The sequence below is a fragment of the Triturus cristatus genome, chromosome 9 (genome assembly GCF_964204655.1).
Source record: "Triturus cristatus chromosome 9, aTriCri1.1, whole genome shotgun sequence".
Taxonomy (NCBI): Eukaryota; Metazoa; Chordata; class Amphibia; order Caudata; family Salamandridae; genus Triturus; species Triturus cristatus.
This window is the reverse complement of record NC_140592.1, coordinates 464,536,321-464,550,784: the sequence shown is the minus strand read 5'-3', so window position 1 is coordinate 464,550,784 and position 14,464 is coordinate 464,536,321. Positions and strand designations below refer to the sequence as shown.

The following is a 14,464-nucleotide window of genomic DNA, read 5'->3' as shown; positions in this document are numbered from 1 at the left end:
TGTTAAACAAATAACTGCTATATAGAGAGGTCGACATGTTTCAGCCTAATGAGATCCATTTATCCCTGCGGCTTTCTTCAGGACCCTTGTTGTTAGATTTTCGCTACTGCAAACGTGTGAAGAATAAAATGTATAGTGGAGAAAAGGAAAAAAGAAAATTTTAATTTATCTCACTATCAGTTATAGGTGGCACAATGTACAACCTTAAGTAGATCCTCCGCCTCTCCTGACTCTGCAGCCACAACGAGGCAACGACGGATAGAGCGGGGCCTCCTAGTCCTGAGCCAGGATCCAGGCGAGGTGAGGTCCGTTCCTCGATCATTACGGATGCACGCTGCATCCTTTTGAGGCGGAGGATCTACTTAAGGTTGTACATTGTGCCACCTTTAAATGATAGTGAGATCAATTTAAATTTGCTCACGGTGCGCGAAGCGCACCGTGCGCGCACGGAACGAACTGCGTGAAGTGGGCGCGCACGCCACGAACGGCGTAAAGTAACTTAGCATTTAAAAAAACGTACAAATTCACTGAAAAAACCATAGGTTTCACACACGTTATAGTTAGGAATTAGCATTTAAAAAACCTTGCAAATTCACTGAAAAAACCATAGGTTTCACACATGTTATAGTTAGCTGGACATTTCACTCGTGAAAAACCATTGAAATTTCCCTGTTATAGTTAGTGCAGGCAACTATAACTCACGCGACCGCAATCCTCTGCTGATGACATATGTGTCTTTATGAAAAAAAAATATTTGTAATATATGTATAGCTAAAATTTAATGGAAGAAGACATGGGCAAATAAGTGTCTAAATACAGTATTAGCATCAGCAGAGGATTGCGGTCGCGTGAGTTATAGTTGCCTGCACTAACTATAACGGGGGAATTTCAATGGTTTTTCACGAGTGAAATGTCCAGCTAACTATAACATGTGTGAAACCTATGGTTTTTTCAGTGAATATATATATAGATATATAGATATAGGCTTGGATTGCCTAATATATATATTATATCCAATATAATGTGGCTGTGATTTAAAAAAATTGATTTTTGTAAGTACTGTGTGACTGTGAGACATATTTGTGAGGAAAACTTTATAGAATATGACAACATATTTTATAATGATCTTCTTTCATCAATATGTATGAAATTCAAGGAAAAAATGTCAAATACAAATAGAAAAGAAGAGCTGGTCGCAGCACTTACCAATACACTCCAAGCGATGTACATCATAATAATACCCATTGGAGCAATAGCACGAATACCCGGGAATTGTGTTCAAGCAGACACCACCCTTGCACACTTGAGTGCCAAAAAGAGCACACTCATCAGCATCTGTAAGCGAGAAGATAAAGACAGATGGATACATACTACAGTTTAATAGTGTGTAAAAGCATGTAGATGCTGCCCTAAGAAATTCACCTATCTACATGTCCCCAGACTTGGTGACATGATTTTCATCTTGAGCAGGGTGGCAAATCAGGTGTAGAAAGCTGAATACATTACTCGGAAAATCTCCCATACACCTTGATGGGAAGCATGCATCATAAGCTTTCAATGGGTTCTCATGCCTGTCAGCAAATTAAATATTTTTGACTGCCAATTTGAGCTCCTGTAAATTATGAACTATGCACCAAGGTCTTCTTTCTATGTTAGGGTTTAACTCAAGGACATGCCAAAGCACAATTACCATTTGCACTGGGCTGGCACAATATATCGTTTGTGGAAAAAGGGACACGTGGATGGCTAAGCCTATGCCGATCTATAAATAATTGACCCAAAGGGATGGTCAAATATTCTTAGGATATTCAATGAATCACATGGATTTGCAAGGTCAACTGAAAAATTGAACCTTCTATCACAAATATCATATAATAGTCTGTTTTCTATGCCCATTGATAATATGTGCATTTACTATATCTAGAGACATACAAAAAAGGTTAGAGAGGAGGATCGTGTTCCATAGTCTATTCACTCTATCCTTAGACAGAATAAAGACAAGAAACGTTGTAGTGTTAGCGAGGCCAGTAAAGAGGCTGATGTTTTCACCAATTGTAGAGCTCTTCTTTACCACAAAATCATAATGGGGCACTAATCCTAATCTCAAGTAGTGTGCAGGTCACATAGGTCAATATGTAAAAATGGTGTAAAAATAATTGACACCATTTTGTCCACAAACTCCCACATGTACCCGAGGACACCACTGTCTGTGTTTCCAATGTAGTTTCCAGTAAGTGAGTTCCTCCGTACACATGGCCTTTATGGATACAACATAGCAAGAATTTCACAATAATGCCTTTTAGGCTGACCCCCATCTGTCTAGAGTTTGTTTCTGTTTTTTCTATTAACCAGTACAGTCGCCTAATACCAAATGATGATGTCCCCATGTATCAAAATATGTTGAGGCATTTCTGGGAACGTTTCACCTTCTACAGTGTAACTGATCAACCATAAACCTGCACTCAGTTTTAATTCAATATGTAGCTCTGGATTAGTGTCAGTGTTGTGGGCCACAGTTATAGAGGCAGTAGGATGCTAACCCTCTGGTGTCCAAGGAGAGACTACCAGCTGGGGCCCTTAGGTAGAAGGAAACCAGGTACACCAATGGGGCAGGCGCGACATGTGTTATACTTCTGAACACATGACTATATTTTCAAGGAGTATCATGTTCCTAATCTGGGTTTTCCTCTCACAACCCAGGGTAATTTTGTACTTGTTATTCTTATGTTTATGTACATTTTTATTTATGAAGCATGCTGAAGTTGACTCTTCTTGCCACTGACTAGACATAACACCATGAAGTAAAGTTTAATGAGATGGAAGAAGGCGGCCGTCTAAAAGACGTTTACTAAAGAAGGACCTCAAAGAATAAAAACATAACATACTCTTTAGCAATTAATTACTAAATAAAAACTCATGTTTTTAGTCTCTCTTCAGAAAGCCACTACTGAGTGTTTTACTATCAGAAAGATGGGGAAAGAGTTCTGCATAGTGCAGGATGCAATGGAAACTTTTTTTCCCCAAAGATGGCAGTTCTTGCCTTGGGGTGATCTAGCAGGTAGAGAATATAAATTTATTGAGCACAAATGGCCGGTCGACTTCGTTTACCTGAGTTTGGCTGCAAGGTATTTTTGTGTCCAGATGTAGATGTGTAATTGCCACAGTTTTCAGGGTAATTCTCTGTCGTACTGAGAGCCAAAGTAATTCTCCAACGATTGGTCTAATGTTATCACATATGCAGTCAGATATGAGCCTAGCAGTCACATTGAGGCTAACTGAAGACTGTTGACTTGTTTCTCCAGGATGCCCAGATAGACTGCATCTTCGGAATCCAACCTTCACTGAACTCGAGCATTAAGAAACAGGACACCGTGGAGTGGGAGGTGGAAGGAGTTGGAGGGGGTTTGAATGCAAAATCCTCTGAAATGTTTATTTTGGTAAACACTTAGACATCTGGCTTGGAAGGAAAGGTAGTTATCTAGTAAACTGTCCAGATTATGTACTGCTGTTGCTGGAGGGGTGGAGTGGAATTTGATGTTGGCAATGTGCCATCCCCCATTTGGTTATGTTATGTTTAGTGAGTAGTTGCTCTGTCTTTGCTGTATTTTACTTAAAAAATGCTGCCACCTTCCACCACCATCAGAAAAATGCAATCTCTCCCTCATTACCGTTACTTTGGTCTACGGTTGATAGTTCAAATGGCAACTGGGTGTTATCAATGTTCTTGTAGAATTTGGACCCTGTCGGCTCATGCAGATCATATATGAGATCAATCCCTGCAGGAAACCAGAGCTAACCTTCCTGGGCAGAGAGGATTCCTGATTTAGGGAGAAAGGCTCCAGTCTGCTGGAGTTGTACGATGACAGCCACTTCAGAACCTGTCCTGACATATCCTAAACTCTGAAAATCTTGTGGTAAGGATGGCTTGATTGATGGTGTTGAAAGATTCAAACAGATACAGCAAAATCAGAGCCCCAACACCTCTGCCACCCACCATACATCTTAGATCCACCAAGACTGTGAGCTGTACTGATTCCTTGCTTAAGCCAGTTTTAGACCCACTTGAAATGGGTCTAATATGTTATTAGACTCAATTAAATCCTGCGACTATCTACAGTAGTCACTTCATTAAGACAGCAAGGATATTGGCAGTACACAGAACTTTAGATCCTTCGGGTCCAAGCAAGGTTTCTTGAGCGGCTTTACAGTTGCTTTCTTCCATTCCAAAGGGTACAGAGCCCTTGGATAAAGTGCTGTTGAAAATGCTAGGTATATTGATTATCAGGGCAGGACACCGTAATTTCATTTAAGATACATGGCATGGATCAGAAAGCGAGCTCGAGGGTCTACTTTCTACCAGAGAGATTAAAATCTCTTCACTTGAGATAGTAGTGAAATGATAGAAGCACACCTTAGATCCATTCCATTCAATAACTTTATTTCAGCCGCTAGGGCCATAAAAGTACAATTTACAATAAAACAGATTATATACACCTGTAATTAAAGATTTGGATAGCTCAAAATCATCTTCTGGTACAGAGATTGTCCAATGAACACACAGGGAATAAGAGTCTCAGCAGGGATATAAATGTATACTTGATACAGTCTTCAACCCATTAAAAACTCAATAAAAGCAACCATCCGAGGATAAGCTGCAATCTAAAAATTTTACAAAGATAAAAATATAGGACTAAGGCAATAGACCGAGAACATGGGTACACAGTTAATATACCTGCGCAAATTCAATGCATTCGTTTTTCCCCATGGGATCTACTTTAAAAAGGCCCGCCGGATATGCCACATGCAATTTAAAAACCGTGATACAGCAAAGAAAATTGGTGGATGAGTGTCATACTTTAAAACTCTGTAGGCCTCTACGCAGCGCACAAAGCCCAAATTCTTGCATAATTGGATTAACCAATGCTTGGCGGCAGCAAATAGGCAGGGCAGAGGAGCAGAACATGTAATTCAGACTCTTCCTTATAATTACATGCAGAACATTCACCCGTTTGCTCTTTCACCCATTTGCTGGTATACGCAAATATTGGAAGGGTCCCTAGTCTGAGTTGCACATACAATTTCCTGGCCAATGGGGGTTGAATGAAAGCCAGGAAATGTTCCTTGCTGTATACATCTTTTACTAGCAGAAACTCTGCTGTCAAACAACCACATGAGGAATGTTCTTGTATGGAGATTAAATTAGCTAGTCTATAGTGTTTAACTAGTTCCAACCTGGAAATCGTAGCACATGATGTCTCAGGTGTCCTCCAGAGGTCCGACTTGCCTAACTTAAAGGCAAGGTCCCTTATGTGGCAAAGCCAGGGAATTTTCTTGGTGGCACAGATGGACAAGAGTTCATTTAGCTCAGCTCTGTAGATGGACAGCTTCGGGGTCACCCATAACCGCCGCCAGAATGTAAAAGGTCTCAGGGCTATCTCTTCATCAAGGGGCCTAATATCCAGGTCCATGCGGAGGGGTGTAAGGGTACAGGGTAGGCCTAAAAGCTGCCTCATGAAATTGTTCACCACCTTCGTCAAGTTAGTGGTAGAGCAATGCCCCCACAACTCCGCACCATATAATGTGGCACCACTTGCTTGTGCTTTGTAAATTTCCAACACGGGGCAGCTGGTTTAAAAACTGAAGTTCTGTGCAATTTCATTATACCGCCCACTGTCTCGGTTAGCCTGAGTCTTGCTTTGGCCAACTGTGGCCCCCATTCAAAGTACTCTGACAGGGTAACACCCAGATAATAAAATATCTTCACTCTTTCCAAAGGAATGCCATGTAGTGAAGGATTTTGATGAGTCGTGTTGGGGGCGTTGCAACTTACAAAAATTGGCAAAACCATCAAGGATGACCTGAATACCCATTGGTGTTTTTGAAAGTAGCAGGGTGTCATCGGCGAAAATCAGCGCAGGGACCATCCCGGAGACTAACTTGGGGGCGTCATTGTCCTTTATTTTTTTAAGATGGTAAATAAACCCATTGATAAAAAGACAAAATAAAGTAGGAGCTAAAACTCATCTCTGCCGTACCCCATGTTGGACAGGGAAATGGGAAGTGAGTTCCCCATATTTTCCGCATCATACTTGTGCAACATTTTCTGAGTGGAGCCTCTCTATAACATTAAGAAGGTAGGGAGGAATGCCGAGGTCGCTCAGCACCTTCCAGAGTTTTTCCCGGGGTACAAGGTCAAAAGCCGACTTCAGGTCAACAAATATTAGGTAGAGGCTGCCACCCTCTAAAGTCACCGTTTTCCAGAAGAGTAGTAGTAATCTGAATATCTGGTCTACGGTTGACATATTTGTTCTGAAGCCGGCCTGGTAAGGACTTAATATTTGTTCTTCTTCCAGCCAACCCTGAAGACGGTCCAGAAGCACCCGGCCGAAGAGTTTCGGCCTATAGTTGGAGGGTGAAGGAGGACAGCCTTTTTTAAATATGGGAACTATCCCAGGCCCGCGCTAGGTGTCAGTGGGATCCATGCCCTTCAAGATGGCATTGAATAGGACACACAAATATGGAACCCATATTTTGGATTCTTCCCGAAAGAGGTCCCCCGGTAATTTGTCTAAACCTGACGCTTTGTTACGATGAAGCTTATTAATAGCGTTTCCCACTTCGGTCATAGTAATCTTCAAGTCCCCCGCCTGGTGGAACCCCGGTGCCATGCTGGGAGTGACTGTGTTATCGGGCCCACCTTCTCTAATGCAGTAAAATGACCCGAAGTGGGTCTCCCAGGCTTCAGGTGCTATATTGGGTTCAATGGCCGATCTCCCTTCCCTGTCGCCCGAGCTCACTATTGCCAAAAAGGTTGTCAGATCTTTATCGTTCAAGGCAATCCTGAGAGTTTCCCACCTCTCTAATTCCCAGGTTTTTTTTCCTGCTGGATGGTCCATTTATACCTGACCCTAGAAAGTTTAATTTGTGGCCTATCCCTCGCCTTCACCGCATCCAGGAGGTCCTGCTTGGCCTTACGACAATTATCATTGCACCAAGAGCATTTGTTTCCGTTACTTTCCCTCGTACCCACAACCGGGAAGAATACATCCGCCAGTTTCGAGGTTAGCTCTGCGTGTATTTTCCCTGCCTTGTCTAGATCAAAAATGGGACCCTCCACCTGTGCTACCTCCCACATTTTGGTTATCATTGGAATTGCTAGCTGATAACCTTTGGCCAGCTTGAGGGGAGACTGTAGTATGTGGCCCCATCTGACGTTTCTTCTATTATTTGTTACTGTTATTGCACTGGTCAGATTTGTAGGGGCGGAAGGAGATTAAGAAATACCAAGGTCCCATGGTTTTAAAATCAAAATCAGGGCATTATGGTCACTATCCTGCCTCTGCGTGATATAAAAGTCAAGGACCTTTTCCCAAAGTCTTGCTTCCACCATGATGTAGTCGAGTAGAGAGGCTTGGCCTGCTCTGTTGAATGTGAGCTGTCCCGGCCAGTCGGATTTAGTACGCCCATTATATACCCTTAACGATAGAGCTAAAGTGAGTGAGTTGAGCTGCATTACCAATGGTGACCATACTTTAATGACAGTGGTCTGGGGGTCTGGTATAGACCAATAAAGATCTTCTTCCGTGGGGACGAAGTGATTTGGATCGGTAAGGTGTTCAAAATGGCAATTAACATCACCCCCTACAATCAGCCATATCCCAGGATCCAGAGTTGGAATAAAATGTCCCAGATGGTCAATGGTGGCAGATTCCTGGCTGTTGTTAACAGGACGAGAATACACATTACTTAGGGCAATTTTTGTCTTTGTGGGAAAGGAGAGCAAGACACACTGAATGTCATTTGTGGGTGTTATCTGCTCCGCTCTGCAGCCGAGGTGGGTGCCCACCCAGATGGATAGGCTACCAGAGGGTCTCCCCCTACCCCCCATGGTTGCCAAATTGTTGAATGAGGCGAAACCCACCCGCTGGAAGTCTTCCCTCGTCCAGGTCTCCTGGAAGATACAGATATCATATTTATCGACAAAATCACCCCATTCGGTGCAGGGCAGATTGTTTTTAAGACCTGCCAGATTCCATGATAGTATCCTCATTCCACTGCCTTGCCCTCTTTCCCCACTCACAACCTCAAAAACACTAGCACTGGGGGATGGAGAATCACCTGAGTGGACCACACAATACCTATCTAGTACTCTACTCAGTTCACCTTCTCTGCTTGCGTCACCCAGTGAAGCGAGGGATATGACATCAGGGACCCCACTTGATTGTGTCCTGACTCCTGATGGAGCAGTTCACTGAGGGAGGCCTAATCTACTACCCCTAGTTGTTCGTTTCAGGCCACACCCCACTCTGCCCATGAGGTCGTATCCTACCGTTTCTGAGTTCCCACCCTTAAATGGTCCGTCCCCCAGTTAATCTACCTCCTCCAGAATGTCATATCTATTATTCACCGGGATATTAAATGGGGGGGGCCTATTATAGGCAGCCCAACTTCCCTCAAGTAAGGGCCCCAAGCCCTTTACTGGAATTAATGGTGGTACACAGCTTCTTAGGGATGTTTGATGTTGTGGATAGAAGAAGTCCAAGGGACGCAGGCTCATTCATGTTGGAACAGTTGAGGGTGGTTTTAAATAGACTGGTAACAGTGTTAGGGTTTTTGAAATTGATAACTACACACTCACCAGATTCGCTTTTTCGACGATTTCTCACCCACCCTAATCTTTGAACCATTATAATCTACACTGCTCTGGCATAATCAAAATGCTTATCTCTTGCGAGCCAGAAAAGGCATTTATTTCTCAACTCAAGTTGGGTTTCCTTTGCATTGGGTTCGATTGGCGGGACACCTGTCAGTATAGCTACATCGGGGAGCAGGCAGGAGGAAGATTTATATTAGGCAGCTTTAAACTTGGACAAGCATGCCTGCCCTCACTATATTCTTGTACTGGTTGCCTACTCACTTTTCTATTGGTGACTTGGTCTTGAGGGCTAGGTTTGTCTTGATGCCTGGGAGGGGATGATCTGTTATTAGCTCTGGACTCGAGGCTAGCACTCCTGCCTCTCTGATGCATGTGAGCACTTTGTTCCCCTATCTTGTGGCTAGTGGAGGGAACCTCATGAGCATGCATCTCCAACCCATGTGGAGGTGTTAAACCCACACTATCCGTTGACAACCTCTATCGATCCCTCTTCTAGACTTGCTGGTGGAGGGATTTTGTGAGTCAATTAATTTAGCTTCCCCTGCTGCCAACGCTTTTTCCAGTTTATCTAAACGACTAATAAGGGGGGCCAATTCTTCTATGATGATGGCCCTCAGGTTGTTCTGCAGATCTGTCATTAGATTCAGAGCCCACAACGGATAAGTTGTGTCTGTACTAGCAGTTGGCAGTCTACCTGGGATTTGTTCTCGCTGTTCACCCCCCTCTGGGATGACTGTATTGCCCTCGCAAAATTTCTTCTTTTTGGATCCAACCTCAGATGTTTGTTTGCGCTTTCTGTTCTTGGGAATACTAGTGGTATTTCTACTCTTGCGCAGTGCTTTCTTGTGAAGAACAACCAAGGAAGATGGCGGGGGATGAACGTCTAACTGGGTTTGGGGCGTGTTTTGCAGCATGATCAAATCAGACGGTGGAATAAATGATTCAGGAGTGAGTGCTAACCGCCTTTCCGTTAGCTTAATTTCGGCATCCACCACCCCTATGGCCCTCTGTAACATGTTGTCTATTGATGTGGGGGGCAGTGAGGATGCACTTGTGATTGTGGCTCTAGCTGGACCTGTCCTCTTCCCCATTTTATTGCCTACTGCCAATCTAGCACCCCAACTTACTCCACACAGGTTCTCAGCGTCCCTCGCCTAGCGTGTAGCACCTGCGATCAGCTAAGAACTTAACAGAAAGCCAAAAGTCAGAAGCAAATACAGGATGCTAGCAACCCCGGGACCACCCCCACTTTGGCATAACCAGCCCGTTCGTGGCCTCGTCAACTCAACTGCTCGATAGGCCTTGGACACCGTTCACGCCGTTAATATCTCAATTATTGGTAAGCGGTATGGTTTTACAAAGTCAAACGAGTGGCACTATGTCACATCAGCCTGCAATGATTAATTGGAATGTCGACGCAGTCTGCTGCTCCTTTGAACTCCACAGTTCACGGTACGGGCAACTTGTTTGGGCAATAGTTTCTCGATAGGAGAGGCTAGGTGCTATAACAATAAGAAGGGGCACAAAAGATGGTTAAAATCTTACCCGCTGGTAATACTAAAACATGAGTCACAACAGCCAAGGGGGTTGGCCCTGCCCTGCCTCTGGTTGGCGTGCTTAAATGCGCGAGGCAGCGGGCGCGCTCCACCCTCCAGGAAGAGCGCGGCCTTCTGGGGAATGTAGTCCCCCCCTTCAGGTGGCAAACAACAGCGGCAGCTGGATACACATGTCACACTCTAGTCAATTGTGATTTATACTAAAAAGGAAGATTTGGAGAATACAACTCTGGACACAGACCTCATACTTTGTTTAATTGGTTATGTGGTGGTGCACCGATTGCTCTTTATGTTAAACATTGTCAAGTCCAGTTGAGGACCGCCCCTTGACAGTGGTTAGACCGTGTGCACATACATTTGAGATATTTCCCTCTTTGATTACTTTGGGGATAGCGGGTTAAGTGCTAGTTGCTACAGGGTTTCACTGTCAAATTTGTGTATGCTCAGTGTTTTGTTTAGAAGTGGTTTGTCTGCAGGTATATGCAAAGGTGTTAAAACTTGTGAGAGTATTGGGGGCCAATGATCAGGTCATTGCTTTCACAACCCCAGGCATTTTGGTGAATTAAAGTCCATGAAAGAAGGAACCACATTTAACTGGTTAAATAATACTTGAGCATACAGTGTTTTACATAACCTACACCATGTCATGACTCGATTGTAAAATTCATATTTTATGTGGAAATGTATTACTGTAGAACCCAGTGGAAATCTCACCAAATAATGCGACTATGGGTGTACTGTGAGAGCCTTCTGAATTAGTGTATTTCTGCTATTTGCTAATGTCTACAGGAAGACTCACCTTTGTATCCGTGGCTGCCTGACAAGTATCCCGGGCCACCAGGGCACAGGGAGAGATATTCATCTAAAACAAATCAAATAAAAAAATTAGACCTTTGTAGATTTCACATTGATCACAGGATGTGGAGTGTGCTGGCTTTGCCAATGGCTCAAGAAATAGGCACCCAAAGTCTTGCAATGTGTTTTCTAGCTAAGACGAAATATAAATTGTTGATCATCTGTGCTTTGTCAAGCATGAGCATGTACATCACGACATAAACACGTGAAATGTGCATGTACGCGTGTTGTGATCAGGGCCGGACTGGGAACGCAAACCCGCCCTGGCAAGTAAGTCGGACCTGCTGTGGAGTGGGAAGGGGGTTGCTTGTGGGAAACACTGCTGCTACTTTTGGTACAAGGGCCGATATTGCAGCACTGCTGCAATACCAGTCCCTTGTATCAAAAACGTCTATCGCTGGTCCAAAATCGTCCCCACTCTTCCAGCCCACTGGGAAAATTCCCGGTGCCCGCTACGGCCAGTCCGGCCTTGGTTGGGATGCTTACATGCTCTTTCATTTTGACGGGTGCATGCACATGCGTCATGAAGCATGGTGGCCATTTTTTATTTACTGATGTAACATGGGGGGATGGTCTATGTTTGAACCGTTAACTGAAATGTTAAAAAACATTTAAAAGAAGTGCACATAAAGTGTGAAAAATGAAACGTGCAGTTCAGGAGAACTTTCCATCAGCTGAGCCATCATAATAAATAAAAAATAAATTAAAATAATTTAACACGGGAGAGGAAGAGGGAAAGGAGCATTGTTAAAAAAGGGAGAAATGAAAACTGAGCATACACCTGCACGCTAGGCACAGGGAGAAGAAGAGGAGAGAACAAGGAAACATGCAGTATAATGAGTGCTCAATACAAAATTAAAAAGAAGCCCATCTGGGAAGGGTAAAACTCATCAAATTAGAACACTAGGAGACCGAAATGCTCCTGGGAATGACAAACACAGTGGCAGGGAGGAGAGCCAACTAATCAAGAGCAGGCAACTGAAATAGTCAACGAAACCAACCCGTCATGAGCAAGGAACTGACCCAAAACCCGCTTTTTTTAGCGTTTAGGTACTATTTAGGGGCAAAGGCACAATGGTTTGCTATATCAAGTGCTATATTTTGTCTGGGGTATATTTTATCCTGGTAGAGAAGCGGGTAAAGAATGACCATGATAGTAGGCTGCTGGCCCTACTTGGCTTTTTCCTACCTGTGTCAGGTTTTGGGCATGGCTGGACCTTGCAGTTGGTGCCCCATCCCTCTCCGATGCTGCAGCAGCAGTGCTCCCAGCTGATGTTCCTGGCCAGGATGTTCTCGCAGACCTTGGTGTCGTCCAAGTTGTAGTAGCATTCCTTCAGCCCACCGATGGACACCACTGTGGAGTCGGTTCTGGGAGGGCCTGGGCGGCTTGGAGGTAATGGACGAGCTGTGATTGGAGAGGGAAGATATTATGTTATTTAGCTTTTTTCTTCATCTGCATATGTTGAATACTGAAGGAGGTACAGAACTTTGTGCAAATAAATGATTTATTAATTAACAACCATTACATTTTTTACTGCTTTCAAACTATGGAAACTGCCTTTCCGTGCACAAAAACATGTATTCTCCACATCATGGACACTGGTGGCCAGCCCTGCTAATGCTGTTAAGCCTGTCAGCAGCATGCGGCACCCTGGACCACAGCACCCCTTTGACTAGGGTTAGAAACGTGTTGGGGTGTCATAGGTTGGCAGTGAATGGCTTGAATCCTTTTCCTTTAAATAGAAGGCCAGATGGTGGCTGCTGTGCTTGATTTGATGCTGGCGAGGTCCACCTGCATAGATGTCTGAGAATATTTACTTTTCCTCATCAGACTTTGGCTCAAAGCAATAGACAGAAAAATACACATGGAAGAAAGGAAGAGGGGAGAAAGGTGAAACAACAGTATCAAACAGTGAAAGCAGGGATAATAAAAGAACCTGCAAAAGTGAAGTAAAGGGGCTGCAAATGCATGGTGGGGAAAGAAAGAGACATGAGATGGATTCTAGACTATGCAGCCTTGGTGTTTGACTATCCCGACATTCGTTAGCACCAGATGTGGGTGTAGGAAGGTGGATATCTGACTATGGTTACCCCCAAATTTTTGCCTAGTGTCTAGCTGGTTTTTCGACTTAGTTGGCCTGAGATCCTGCTATTCAGGATCTCAGCCTGGCTGTTCTCTCTTTAAAATGGACTCCATGTACCCTAGGTACATACCCAATTGGTTGGATCACCCTGTCAGCCCCTGTACCAGTGTACACTAGGTACCCAGGGCATTGGTGTACCCAAGGCCTGCCAGGGGCTGAAGCATGTATTATGCCACCCCAGGCTTGGCCTAACAATTTGACACAACTGGCTGATCACTTAGCTGGGGTAAGTTGGTGTAATCACCTCTTACTAAGGTGTAGTATACCTATACCTAACCTTAAATGGGACACCTGGTAACCTATAAGTCACTCCTATGGCAGGCCTTAACAATCCTGAAGGCAGAGTGCTTGGTTCCATGTGAGATGGTGCTCTGGCATGAGCTGAGCCTGTCTGCAGTGGTCGGAACAACTTCCTTCTACTGTTTCCAGATATCGTCATACCATATACTCTTAAGTGCATTATGAACCTCGCGGTTAAATGCTATCTTTGGTTTGGCTTTATCAAAACATGTCGAGTAAGGTGTCATACGAATTGGAATACTAACCCCTCGCCAATTCTGGCAACGGGGTTAGCATTCCACCCTTCTAGAGGGACACGACATGTACAGTACCTGAAACCCGGGTAAAATCAGACATAGCCTCAGCTCCACAAAATGGATGCTGCCACCACAGACACAAGTCTGCCCTCCTGCTGCTGGGAGTCCTTCCAGCTTGGGAGGTGTGGACAAAGGGTTTCCTGCCAGGGGAGGTGCGTGCACCACCCCAGACAGGATTTTGTGTATTGGTCAGGTAGGGCTTGAAAGAAACCAGACATGCCTGTGGCTCACAAGGAGCCTCGGTGCATATGCCAGTTCAAACCGGTCCTGGGGCACACCAGTCCCGGGCCTGGGGCGTGCTGGACAAAGGATTGGGGGTGTAACCACCCCCCTTCCTGGTCCCACCCATAGGGAGGGACCTAGCAGGTAGTCCGGCCCCTAGAATCCGCTTAAAGGTAGGAGCTGTGTCCTAAGACTTCAGACATCCTGGAATCAACTTAACACTAAGAAGAAGACGGGAACTTCGACGCTCTGCTGCACAGAGGACTGAAGCCAATCTCCCCTGTGGTCAAGGAGTGACCACCTTGCTAACGCAAGCACCATCCAGCGAATCAATGTCTGATTTGCCGCCGCCTCCCGCCGGAGCCCGAGCCCAGAGACTGACAAGACCTGGACCTCCAGACCTCTCACCGCCCGATCCACAGTCCCTGAAAAGAG

General features: G+C 44.6%; 1 protein-coding gene across 4 annotated transcripts in view; it reads right to left on the bottom strand.

The window, feature by feature from the left end:
- Nucleotides 1-14,464, bottom strand: part of LTBP4 (latent transforming growth factor beta binding protein 4) — a 1,245,426-nt gene that overhangs the window by 43,720 nt on the left and 1,187,242 nt on the right. For all 4 annotated transcript variants that reach the window (XM_085625396.1, XM_085625398.1, XM_085625397.1 and 1 more), the window contains 3 exons: nucleotides 12,257-12,472; nucleotides 11,012-11,074; nucleotides 1,207-1,335 (listed from right to left, as the gene is read on the bottom strand). In XM_085625396.1, coding sequence (XP_085481522.1) covers nucleotides 1,207-1,335; nucleotides 11,012-11,074; nucleotides 12,257-12,472 — 408 coding nt within the window. The remainder of the gene's footprint in view (nucleotides 1-1,206; nucleotides 1,336-11,011; nucleotides 11,075-12,256; nucleotides 12,473-14,464) is intronic.